The sequence below is a fragment of the Entelurus aequoreus genome, linkage group LG02 (assembly GCF_033978785.1).
Source record: "Entelurus aequoreus isolate RoL-2023_Sb linkage group LG02, RoL_Eaeq_v1.1, whole genome shotgun sequence".
NCBI lineage: Eukaryota > Metazoa > Chordata > Actinopteri > Syngnathiformes > Syngnathidae > Entelurus > Entelurus aequoreus.
This window is the reverse complement of record NC_084732.1, coordinates 71494943-71508784: the sequence shown is the minus strand read 5'-3', so window position 1 is coordinate 71508784 and position 13842 is coordinate 71494943. Positions and strand designations below refer to the sequence as shown.

The 13842-nt window shown below is 38.1% G+C and overlaps 1 protein-coding gene across 2 annotated transcripts in view; it reads right to left on the bottom strand.

Moving 5' to 3' along the window:
* map2k5 (mitogen-activated protein kinase kinase 5) overlaps positions 1 to 13842 on the bottom strand; it is a 122482-nt gene that overhangs the window by 29960 nt on the left and 78680 nt on the right. For both annotated transcript variants that reach the window (XM_062069098.1, XM_062069092.1), the window contains 2 exons: positions 4592 to 4653; positions 4219 to 4264 (listed from right to left, as the gene is read on the bottom strand). In XM_062069098.1, coding sequence (XP_061925082.1) covers positions 4219 to 4264; positions 4592 to 4653 — 108 coding nt within the window. The remainder of the gene's footprint in view (positions 1 to 4218; positions 4265 to 4591; positions 4654 to 13842) is intronic.

Here is a 13842-nt window from a genome sequence, read left to right as displayed (position 1 = left end):
CTGTATATACAGTTAATAAATATGGATAAATATTACCATTTAAAGGTTTTATCAAAAAAGTGCAGATATTGGTTTTGTTGTATTGTAAAAAACTTTTATTTAAAAGTTGTTCCCTTGATAGGCAAAACACCTCCACAATGAATTCGCCTTTACACAGTGACCTTCAGCAAACGTCTTTTATTATTCCAACTTTAACGAATAATCATTTGTCATTCATAAATGTCTCATAAAATATGTTAAATGGTGCATAATGCAAAATGCCAGCCAGACAGACACTTCTGTTAAATTTGTCATTTGCTTTTGTCTGTCAATGTCAAAATGGAATGAATTAACTATTCTAAGCACTGTGGTCTGATTCATTAACATTGTGTTAATTTAATGAATTACTACTGAAGTGCACTTTATATTGGTCTCAAGGTTTTTTGGAAAAACCTCTGTGACATCTTTCCCAAAAAGGAAAAAGTTCATTCACGTTATTTTCACATAACGGCAGTAAATTATAAGGTCTTTGACAAAGAACTTTGCTATTTCACAAAAAGTATAATTGCATAATACAAAATCTAGAGATATACAGTCGTGGTTTTTTTGATTGATTGAGACTTTTATTAGTGGATTGCACAGTGCAGTACATATTCCGTACAATTGACCACTAAATGGTAACACCCGAATAAGTTTTTCAACTTGTTTAAGTCGGGGTCCACGTTAATCAATTCATGGTACAAATATATACTACCAGCATAATACAGTCATCACACAAGTTAATCATCAGAGTATATACATTGAATTATTTACATTATTTACAATCCGGGGGGTGGGGGGTGGAGGGGGTTGGGACAGGGGGGTTAGGTTTGGTTGGTATCAGCACTTCAGTCATCAACAATTATATCATCTGAGAAATGGACATTGAAACAGTGTAGGTCTGACTTCGTAGGACATGTACAGCGAGCAGTGAAAAAGTCAAGTCAAAAATTCAACCAGAAGCTTGTGGATGGCTACCAAAAGCGCATTATTGCAGTGAAACTTGCCAAGGGACATGTAACCAAATTTTAACATTGCTGTATGTATACTTTTGACCCAGCAGATTTGGTCACATTTTCAGTAGAGCCATAATAAATTCATAAAACAACCAAACTTCATGAATGTTTTTTGTGACCAACAAGTATGTGCTCCAATCACTCTATAACAAAAAAAATATAATTGTAGAAATGATTGGAAACTCAAGACAACCATGACATTATGTTCTTTACAAGTATATGTAAACTTTTGACCACGACTGTAATTATTTTTTTACGTGGGTGAATGAATACACTGATACACACCTCGGGCCTGATCTACTAAAGGTTTGCGTTTACTAAATCTTATGCAAACACGATAGCACATGCAACAAAGGTCATGAGCAGAGGATTGCGTCTCTTAAAGGCCTACTGAAACCCACTACTACCGACCACGCAGTCTGATAGTTTATATATCAATGATGAAATCTTAACATTGCAACACATGCCAATACGGCCGGGTTAACTTATAAAGTGCAATTTTAAATTTCCCGCTAAACTTCCGGTTGAAAACGTCTATATACAATGACGTATGCGCGTGACGTCACTAGTTAAACGGAAGTATTCGGACACCATTGAATCAAATACAAAAAAGCTCTCTTTTCATCTCAAAATTCTGGACATCTGTGTTGGTGAATCTTTTGCAATTTGTTTAATGAACAATGAAGACTGCAAAGAAGAAAGTTGTAGGTGGGATCGGTGTATTAGCGGCTGGCTGCAGCAACACAACCAGGAGGACTTTGACTTGGATAGCAGACGCGCTATCCGACGCTAGCCGCCGACCGCACGGATGATCGGGTGAAGTCCTTCGTCCTTCCGTCGATCGCTGGAACGCAGGTGAGCACGGGTGTTGATGAGCAGATGAGGGCTGGCTGGCGTAGGTGGAGCACTAATGTTTTTATCATAGCTCTGTGAGGTCCCGTAGCTAAGTTAGCTTCAATGGCGTCGTTAGCAACAGCATTGTTAAGTTTCGCCAAGCTGGAAAGCATTAACTGTGTATTTACATGTCCATGGTTTACATGTCCATGGTTTAATAGTATTGTTGATTTTCTGTCTATCCTTCCAGTCAGGGGTTTATTTCTTTTGTTTATATCTGCATTTGAGCCTGATGCTATCACGTTAGCTCCGTAGCTAAAGTGTTTCGCCGATGTATTGTTGTGGAGATAAAAGTCACTGTGAATGTCCATTTCGCGTTCTCGACTCTCATTTTCAAGAGGATATAGTATCCGAGGTGGTTTGAAATACAAATCCGTGATCCACAATAGAAAAAGGAGAAAGTGTGGAATCCAATGAACCCTTGTCCCTAAGTTACGGTCAGAACGAAAAAAGATACGTCCTGCACTGCAATCTAGTCCTTCACTCTCACGTTCCTCATCCACAAATCGTTCATCCTCGCTCAAATTAATTGGGTAATCGTCGCTTTCTCGGTCCGAATCTCTCTCGCTGCATTGTAAACAATGGGAAAATGTGAGCAGCTTTTCCTCCTGTGACGTCACGCTACTTCCGGTATAGGCAAGGCTTTTTTTTTATCAGCGACAAAAAGTTGCGAACTTTATCGTCGTTGTTCTCTACTAAATCCTTTCAGCAAAAATATGGCAATATCGCGAAATGATCAAGTATGACACATAGAATGGATCTGCTATCCCCGTTTGAATAAAAAAAAATTCATTTCAGTGGGCCTTTAAAGGGGCCTTATTATGCAAAACCAACATTTTCACCTTTTTGGATATTTGAGATCCCCATATGTCCATGATGAAAAATAATTATAAAACAATCTTGCATTCTTCTTAACTTTCCTCAAAAAAGTTGTCTGGAATGTGACACTTTAATTACATATTTTGCCTTCATTATGACAGCGGATATCTCCATATATGGTAGAGGTTTACCCAAACATGTTTACGTGAGTCAGACATTTTTATTCGGTGGTAGTCAATAAGTTCTTTATTTTTCTCTATCCTCTTGCTGTCAGGCAGACTGGCTTGTACATATACATGTATCCTGAAAATCCTCGACAGTTGCCATTTCTAATAGAAAAATAGTGTATCGTTCTATCTCATATCTGTGAGTAGACATGATATGGAAGCCAAAAAACTAAAACATAACTGACGGGGTGTAGCACAGTCGAAAGGAACTTGGGCTGGAAAAGGACTTTGGCACGTAATTTAAGACCACCCACAAAACAGTGCATTTTAAAGAGACAATCAGAAAGCGGTTCAAAGATGGTCCGTAAAAAAAAATTCCATGCAAACTTTTGACCAAAGCACCACCATTACATGGTATGCACGCCACAAGTGTTTTGAATGTGGAAATAAAATCAAAATATGACCCTGTCAAATGAGCAAAAAAATTAGCTGAAGAATATGCAAGAATATATGCTCATCGTCAGCCGCCCACAATCCTGGGAGGAGGAGATGCTAATATAATTATTCAGCACACCCAATGTGATTCATCAATGCGGATGTTCTGCAAGCGCTATTTTGCGTCTGAAACGTATGTGCAACTGACACAGTTACGCACACGGCTGATAAAAAGTAGAAGATCGTGGTGCAAAAACAGCTGGACAGAGAATTATTTGTTTAAATGTGCGTGTCAACATATATGGACAGTCAAAAATAAAATAATATACGTATGGTTGATTCAGCAAAATAAATTCTTAGCTTCTGGATGACTTATGGGGCTGATTAAAACAATTTCAATTGGTGCATTTTTGTGTGTGTTCATTTTATCATTTAGGAAATATTTAATAATATATCTCCTATATGAAAAATGTCTTGTCCAGATTGTGATTCTATATTGCAGAAAATGTAAATACATATTATAGATGTGTTCTGCTTGTTCAACATTACAAAACCCAGAGGCTGGGGAGCACAATATTATGAATCTGAAAGTGAGTTTCCATTGCACATAATGCCAGTAGTACACGCAAAAAACCTCATAGGACAATCTACACTAATTATCAAAACAAGTTAGTCTTAGTAGATCCCATGCAACACGACCACTAATAGTACGCACAATTTTATAGTGAGTACATGCAATTTTATAGTTTTCACACGCTGTTTGGCGTGTGGAATTTGGATCTTTGTAGATCAGGCCTTAAGTACACAGACGGATACATAGATTATTTTGAAGGTTACAACTGCTTAATATGGTAATTGGTTTGACTTACCATTAAGTTATTGGGTGCAGGTCTCTCTTTGGGCTGTCGTCTCATACTAAAAGATAAATAGGCAGTCACTATCTGCTCCCTATCTAACTGATGTTATTGTTCTAGCCTGTATGTCATTTCACAAATTCTAATCTACACAATAATCCCTCCATTATTGCATACTATGTACGCTGTTCAGGGTCACAATAAAGTTAGCATCCATCCCAGGTAACTCAAGAGAAGCAGTAGGGGTATACCCTGGACTGATCACCAGTGAGTTGCAGGGCTTACTATGGTAATATAGAGCAAAATTAAATATATTATCATAAAAATAAAAAAAATTTTTAATTGTAAATAATGTCATCGGGGAATGGATGAGCTCTGACAGACTTACCATTGTGTGATGAAGTGAACAAACATCTCGCTGAACTGTCCAGCAGGCAGAACTGGAGGATCCTTTGAAAATAAGAACAAACATGTTATACAAGAAAACATTTATGGGAGATTTAGTCAAGTTTGTTTATATTAGAATTATGATCAACAATGTAAATGTGGAATTTTACCAACCACACAATCAGGAGGTTTACAGTACGTGTGATAAAGTAATTGCAGTCTTTCAAAGGTACAGTACATACTGTATACTGTGAAATAATGGAGGGGTGGAATAAATGATGGTAGCAATGGCGAAAGAGCAGTCTGTTAACTCACCTTGTTGCAGTTTAAGAGTAATTGTTAATCAATTTTGGACCAATACTTACATACAAACCCTGTTTCCATATGAGTTGGGAAATTGTGTTAGAGTAAATATAAACGGAATACAATGATTTGCAAATCATTTTCAACCCATATTCAGTTGAATATGCTACAAAGACAACATATTTGATGTTCAAACTGATAAACTTTTTTTTTTGTTGCAAATACTCATTAACTTTAGAATTTGATCCCAGCAACACGTGACAAAGAAGTTGGGAAAGGTGGCAATAAATACTGATAAAGTTGAGGAATTCTCATCAAACACTTATTTGGAACATCCCACAGGTGAACAGGCAAATTGGGAACAGGTGGGTGCCATGATTGGGTATAAAAGTAGATTCCATGAAATGCTCAGTCATTCACAAACAAGGATGGGGCGAGGGTCACCACTTTGTCAACAAATGCGTGAGCAAATTGTTGAACAGTTTAAGAAAAAACTTTCTCAACCAGCTATTGCAAGGAATTTAGGGATTTCACTATCTACGGTCCATAATATTATCAAAGGGTTCAGGGAATCTGGAGAAATTACTGCACGTAAGCAGCCAAGCCCATGACCTTCGATCCCTCAGGCTGTACTGCATCAACAAGCGACATCAGTGTGTGAAGGATATCACCACATGGGCTCAACACTTCAGAAACCCACTGTCAGTAACTACAGTTGGTCGCTACATCTGTAAGTGCAAGTTAAAACTCTCCTATGCAAGGCGAAAACCGTTTATCAACAACACCCAGAAACGCTGTCGGCTTCGCTGGGCCTGAGCTCATCTAAGATGGACTGATACAAAGTGGAAAAGTGTTCTGTGGTCTGACGAGTCCATATTTCAAATTGTTTTTGGAAACTGTGGACGTCGTGTCCTCCGGAGCAAAGAGGAAAAGAACCATCCGGATTTTTATAGGCGCAAAGTTGAAAAGCCAGCATCTGTGATGGTATGTGGGTGTATTAGTGCCCAAGACATGGGTAACTTACACATCTGTGAAGGCGCCATTAATGCTGAAAGGTACATACAGGTTTTGGAGCAACATATGTTGCCATCCAAGCAACGTTAACATGGACGCCCCTGCTTATTTCAGCAAGACAATGCCAAGCCATGTGTTACATCAACGAGTGCGGGTACTAGACTGGCCTGCCTGTAGTCCAGACCTGTCTCCCATTGAAAATGTGTGGCGCATTATGAAGCCTAAAATACCACAACGGAGACCCCTGGACTGTTGAACAACTTAAGCTGTACATCAAGCAAGAATGGGAAAGAATTCCAACTGAGAAGCTTAAAAAATGTGTCTCCTCAGTTCCCAAATGTTTACGAAGTGTTGTTAAAAGGAAAGGCCATGTAACACAGTGGTGAACATGCCCTTTCCCAACTACTTTGGCACGTGTTGCAGCCATGAAATTCTAAGTTAATTATTATTTGCAAAAAAAAAATTAAGTTTATGAGTTTGAACATCAAATATCTTGTCTTTGTAGTGCATTCAATTGAATATGGGTTGAAAAGGATTTGCAAATCATTGTATTCCGTTTATATTTACATCTAACACAATTTCCCAACTCATACGGAAACGGGGTTTGTATGTGAACCATTCTCTTTATATCCTGGCATAATTCTACAATGTACACTACCGTTCAAAAGTTTGGGGTCACATTGAAATGTCCTTATTTTTGAAGGAAAAGCACTGTACTTTTCAATGAAGATAACTTTAAACTAGTCTTAACTTTAAAGAAATACACTCTATACATTGCTAATGTGGTAAATGACTATTTTAGCTGCAAATGTCTGGTTTTTGGTGCAATATCTACATAAGTGTATAGAGGCCCATTTCCAGCAACTATCACTCCAGTGTTCTAATGGTACAATGTGTTTGCTCATTGGCTCAGAAGGCTAATTGATGATTAGAAAACCCTTGTGCAATCATGTTCACACATATGAAAACAGTTTAGCTCGTTACAGAAGCTACAAAACTGACCTTCATTTGAGCAGATTGAGTTTCTGGAGCATCACATTTGTGGGGTCGATTAAACGCTCAAAATGGCCAGAAAAAGAGAACTTTCATCTGAAACTCGAAAGTCTATTCTTGTTCTTAGAAATGAAGGCTATTCCACAAAATTGTTTGGGTGACTCCAAACTTTTGAACGGTAGTGTATATCCTCAATCATGTTTTCAAAATTAGAATTGGATGCACAAGTTATTATTTTTATTCTAAATAACTTGTGGTCAAAATGATAACTGCAGAATAAAATACATATATAAAAGTACACTTCTGAACAAAATACAGTGGAACCTTAATAAAAAGGTGCAAGCTTTATAATAGACAATATTTACGAACCCTTCAGTGTATAAACTTTTCAATTCACAAACCACGCACCGAATAAAAAATATGCTTTGATGTACGAATCTTGTCTCAGTGTACAAACATTTCATCCACTCATTGTGTGCCTGCAGCGCAGTCATTTTGTGCCCGGCAGCATATTACATTGTGGTCGAGCTGATCAATCAATCTCCGGTACTCATTTAGTCAGCAGAGCAGTGCTGTCATTAGCTACTGTGGGATTGGTACCGTTCACTCGATACAGGTATTCAACGTCACCAATTATCAGAACTTTCGTGCTTTAAAAATTTGTGGTTTTTGATAATAACCTTTTTTTTTTTTAATACCAACATTTAAAAAGGAGCTGATAATGACAACTGCAGTCCAGTTGTTATATTGTGTTTTATTATAACATTTGTGAGTCTCAATTACAGGTGCAAGTCCAAGATGTTAGATGGCAGTAGTGTGTAGTTTATGGTGTGTTGGCTAGTCAGTTAAGGCTTGTTGCGGCCTAAAAAGTGTTAATACTCTAAGTATTGTACTTATTATGCACCAGATATTTGATTGTAATGTCCAATGTAGTTGTAGTTTTCAAATACTAATTTGGAGAAATTAAGGGGCTTGGCTCGGTTGGTAGAGCGGCCGTGCCAGCAACCTGAGGGTTTTCGCCATCCTAGTCACGTTCGCTGTGTCCTTGAGCAAGACACTTCACCCTTGCTCCTGATGGGTCGTGGTTAGGGCCTTGCATGGCAGCTCCCGCAATCAATGCGTGAATGTGTGTGTGAATATATGTGTTAATGGGTGAATGTGGAAATAGTATCAAAGTGCTTTGAGTACTTTGAAGGTAGAAAAGCGATATACAAGTATAACTCATTTACCAATTTGAGGTGATAAAATCGCCATGTAAAATCGCTAATGTTAATCAATAGCATAGCCAATGTATATTAGCATCGAGCCAGCACATTTTTGAAATAGTGGAGCCTTCCTTAACTAACATTGAACCATTTTCTGAGTCAATTACTTTGTTGGGATGAAAATAGCAACATTACCTAGAAGTAGTTTGGCTGAGTCTGCTCTCAGTGCTGCTGGAGTGATCACCAAGTGTTGAAGTGCTAAAAGCGACTTAAGTCAGCAACAGAGCGTGACATCACGCGCAACCCAGGTACTGTAACATGACACCATTAGATTTTACATGAATCAGAAGCCCGTAAATCCGGCGGGATTCATTCTGTGTTTAAAAAGTACCAGATTCTGTACACATTCCTAGTGCTAAATGAGTATTGCGAATTGAGTTCGTAGATCGAGGTTCCACTGCACAGTCGTCCCTCACCACAACACGCTTCAAATATTGCGGCTTCGCTATAGTGTAGATTTATTTCGCTTAATTTTTTTAAAGCATATTTTACGTTTCTTCCCTAAATTTTTAAGCATACCAATGACTAAATGGACTAAAAATATAAATCCTACAATAATTTTGGCCATTAGATGAAACTAAACCAATCAGAGCACGCTGTTTAGTATTGTGGCCACTGATTGGCTCAGCCTCAGGCAGTGTTTCCATATTAGATTAAAAGAGTATAAAGGTGACTAATTGGCTCTCGTAAGGTTGAAAACATATTTAGAAGGGAGTAAACAAGTCTTTAATGCTCTTGCTATGAAAATATTAGATTTATATTTTATGATGTCTACTTCGCGGAAATCAATTTATCGCGGTCATGTTTGTAACCAATTGACAGCGTTAAACAAAGGATTACTGTATAACATTTTAGATCTCTCTCTTACTGCGTCCATCTTCAGCAGCAATTGTGTGTTGCAAGAAGCCTTATTTGTGCAGTTTAAAGACTGAATGTTTTCCTGCCTTTGCCACCACAAGGTCATGACAATGACTACGTTTTCATGCACTAAATGAGTCTGATTTCAGTTTTTTGCATTTTCATACCTACATGTGAAGTCCCAGTGTCTATACACACTCTCTAATGAGACTATTGGTCAAACACCATGTGCCTCCCGTACACTGGGGAGCATTTATTTCCTTTTAGCGTGCATTAATTTATTGCTTTTTCAGTTGACCTATGACAAGGCATTGGCGGCTCCTTACAAGTCAACAGCTGAGCTCTGTTGTACTTGTAATATTGATACAGATTACAAATATAATATCGCTAATGACTATGCTGATGTTAAATAGCAGACAGCAATGAGAAATTATCTTAGATTGCGCTACGAACATAATGCTACTACCGGCGTGGCGAAGTTGGTAGAGTGGCCGTGCCAGCAATCGGAGGGTTGCTGGTTACTGGGGTTCAATCCCCACCTTCTACCATCCTAGTCATGTCCGTTGTGTCCTTGGGCAAGACACTTCACCCTTGCTCCTGATGGGTGCTGGTTAGCGCCTTGCATGGCAGCTCCCGCCATCAGTGTGTGAATGTGTGTGTGAATGGGTGAATGTGGAAATACTGTCAAAGCGCTTTGAGTAACTTGAAGGTAGAAAAGCGCTATACAAGTATAACCCATTTATCATTTATATTTATTTATAAAAAGGTCTTGGACCAGATGCAGGTCAGCAGCAAAGAAGGACTGGCAGGAGAGAGTTGTTTTGAAGGATTTTTCAGATGAAGAATCATGGAAACAAAATGTTTAAACGTCTCAGAGTTCATTCAAAAGGCTTCGTGGATTGATGGAAGGAGTTTTAAATCCGATGGATGAGACCGTTCGGGCCCCGGCTGATAATGTTCCAGATGAGGTTTGCTATTGTTCTGGACTATCTTGCCAGTTGTGTGGAATACAGAGTTATTGCTAATTAGTTGGGAGAGCACAAATGCAGCGTGAAGAGGTTTGTGTATGCTTTATTATTTGCTTTTTAATATACCTGCTTCATTCTCTTTCATTCCATTCGTATTTCGTTCAGGAATCCGAAATTAAGCCGGCATTTTACGTTTCATTACTATCTCCTTAAATCATACTTGCCAACCCTCCCAAATTTTCCGGGAGACTCCCGAATTTTAGTGCCTCTCCCGAAAATTTCCCGGGACAACCATTCTCCCGAATTTCCAGCCGGACTTAAGGCACGCCCCCTCCAGGTCCGTGCGGACCTGAGTGAGGACAGCCTGTCGTCACGTCCGCTTTTCCTTCATATAAACAGCGTGCCGGCCCAGTCACGTTATAACATCTACGGCTTTTGGTGAGTGCACAACTGCGCACACAACAAGAAGGAGATGAAGCAGAAGAACGAAGAAGACCCAGTCATGGCGACGACGAGTGACAGAGAATAGAACGAGGATGGACAATTCAACCCTAAACTCACTCCTTTCCTGCAAATTAAATTTCACAGATGCTGCCTGTAATAGAGTGATCTAAGTTGTTTGTTGCCATCTCCTGGTGAATGTTGGGTATAGTGTTCTGTGGTTACTTTTTGGTTGGCCAACGGTTTACGTTGTATTGCGCACCCTGACGGCAATTGTGGGAGTCGGTTCTGAAGTATGAAGTAAAGAGACGTAACTTCATCACCTCGCCTGGTTATTGACTCCAACCCAGAATATTACACTGCCCTTACCTACTGTATGTTCCTTCAAAGGCTGTACTACTGGCTGCAAAGCATTGCACTTTCAAATACAACAATGAGTAGAGGAGTGTTATGTGTGTATATGTGTAAATAAATTAACACTGAAATTCAAGTATTTATTTTATTTATATATATATACTGTATATATATATATAATAAAATACATATATATGTATATGTATATATATATATATATATATATATATATATATATATATATGTATATGTATATATATATATATATATATATATATATATATATAATAAAATACATATATATGTATATATATATATATATATATATATATATATATATATATATATATATATATATATATATATATATATATATACACACACAGTATATATATATATATATAGCTAGAATGTACTGAAAGTCATTTATTTTATTTATATATATATATATATATATATATATATATATATATATATATATATATATATATATATATATATATATATATATATATAAGAAATACTTGAATTTCAGTTAATTCAAGCTATAAATATACTCCTCCCCCCTTAACCCCGCCCCCGCCCAACTCAACCCCCCCCCCAAGTATGCCTTAAATAAATCTCAGTTTCTTTTTTTCTCCCAACGATGCACTTCAAAATGTTCCGTTCTTTCAATTTGTGAAGCAAATAAACAGTCTCATCTTTATTCCAATTTTTGCCTATGTTTTTATCGAATGGTATCTGCTTCCGGATAATATCCCGCGCGTTGAGACTGGCGCATCTGCGATATGAAGGGTTCCCTCCAGCAGCGCACACCCACTCGAGAGATCTGGTCTCCAATCGCATAATCTGGGTGTTAGTGCAGTTGCTCAAAAGACAAACATGATCAAATTAAGGTGTTTCCAACTATCATATACTAAATTAGAGTAATTTAGTGCATGGAAACGTAGACAGTGTGAGTGTCTGACATAAAATGATGTTAATGAATAGACCGTCTGGAGTTTAAATGCAGTTTTCAATACAATGCAGCTTTTATCTTCAATAGGTTTCCCATAGTTCTGAATATTGGTCTTATATTAAAATACATCTTTTTTTTTGCTGTCAAAGAGACAGCACCGGCTACAGTCAATCATTATCACTAGTTAATGTCAGAAGCTCTTAGAAGATGAAGATGACATAGGTGTACAGTATCTATTGTATGTATTAGATATATGTCAGATAGACACAATATATGTGTGTAAAATTATAATTAAATTCTAAATGGTGTAGCCTTTTTTTGCTTTTAAAAATCATTGCAAGTGTACACTGCTGCAAGTCTGGGATCAATTGCAAATGCCATCCATCCATTTTCTACCACTTGTCCCTTTTTGGGGTCACGGGGGGTGCTGGAGCCTATCTCAGCTGCATTGGGGCGGAAGGCGGGGTACACCCTGGACAAGTCGCCACCTCTTCACAGGGCTCAATTGCAAATGTTTCAAAGAAAAACACAGATTTATGTAATTCACAATTATATTCATTATCCGCAATTACAAATAACGAGATTATGTTTAAAGAATGAATCAGACAATTATCTGCATTAAAATCCTGGTATCCTGGCCATCCATCCATCCATTATATATTCTCCCACACAAAACTGTACTGTCAATCTAAAAAATGTAGAGAGTAAAACTGAGTAGGAAAAGCAGTCATACTCAAGATTACACTGAATGTAGTTATCAGTAACATGTCTGAGTGTGTCAGTTAGATATTGTCAATGGGGTTATGAGCCGTGTCATGTAGAACAGCTCTGCCAGACGCCCCCTCTGACCACCCCTCACCTCATTACTTCATTTATCTATCTCTCTAGCCCACGCTTTCCAGCAGGAGCAGCTGTAGTTAACTCAGGCTGCAGTGGAGAGGCTGATGACAGCCTAAACTGTGCTTGTGGTTATTCCGAATGCCCATTTGCTTGGATTTTACAGATGTCACATCCGGCTCACGTCCCGCCCATTAAATATGAGTGGTGGTCAAGCTAGCTCTGTTCTCACTGGGTACTCTGCGCCATTTAGCCTTTCAGAAGAAAACATGCCCTATACTTGTGTTGTTTTCGGCTGTACGAATCGTTCAAATCGCGAAAAAGATAAATGCTTCTTCTGAGTTCTTCGAGGGGTAATCATAAAGGGCGGAAGAGTGCAACATTTTACGAAACGACGACGAGAAAAGCAGGCAGCTCACACTCCTGTCCAAGGGAGCACAGTCGAAGAATGCACAAGTTTGCAGAGATCACTTCGTTAAAGGTTTGTTTGATATACTTTTAACATTTATTATTTCCCATTTAAGTATTATCTTGATATTATTTGTATTTCTTAAACATATGTTTGTTATAAAAAGCGCCAACACGGCATGTCTAAATAAACGGAAGCAAATGTGAGCGAAATCTAAAAGAGTTAAGCTTTTATCAAAGGCAACAATCGTGAATGAAGCTTTCAGCACATACACAACGTTGCAATCTTTAGTTATATTTTGATAAAGATGGGGAAAAATACTGTACTCGTAAATGGCGTGTGCAACAGCAACTAACATAGTATTGATATCAATTTCTGTAGCCCAGCCACACACAAAGAAGTTGTAAACCTCCAGGATTTTCAAAATTTCCATCTGTTTTGTCGTGTAGAATGGCGTCTGGAGCACAATAGTTCAATATGTCTGGGAACGTGACCAAAATATAATCCTCGACAAATCTTTTTTGATAAGGTATAGGGATCCATTTCATTGCATAGTTTGATTTTTTGCTCGTATCTGCTTTTTGCAGGAATATTTAAGCCTCTTTTATACTCAAATTGTTCGCGGCCTGCTTGCTGCACAAAAGCCATCTAAGTTTTGTTGACCACCACTGGTTTTCACTTCTGGGAAGAAGTCACGAGTCAGAATACAAGCAATAGTATGTAGAAGATGTGGTTAAGTGTGCTTAGTCTGAAGACAGCCTGTTTCAGTCATTTAGGGAGATTTCAAGAATTGTTAGGTATTGTACAGGGAGGAATGAGCAGTAATTTCACGTTCCCAACTGGTTATGTGGA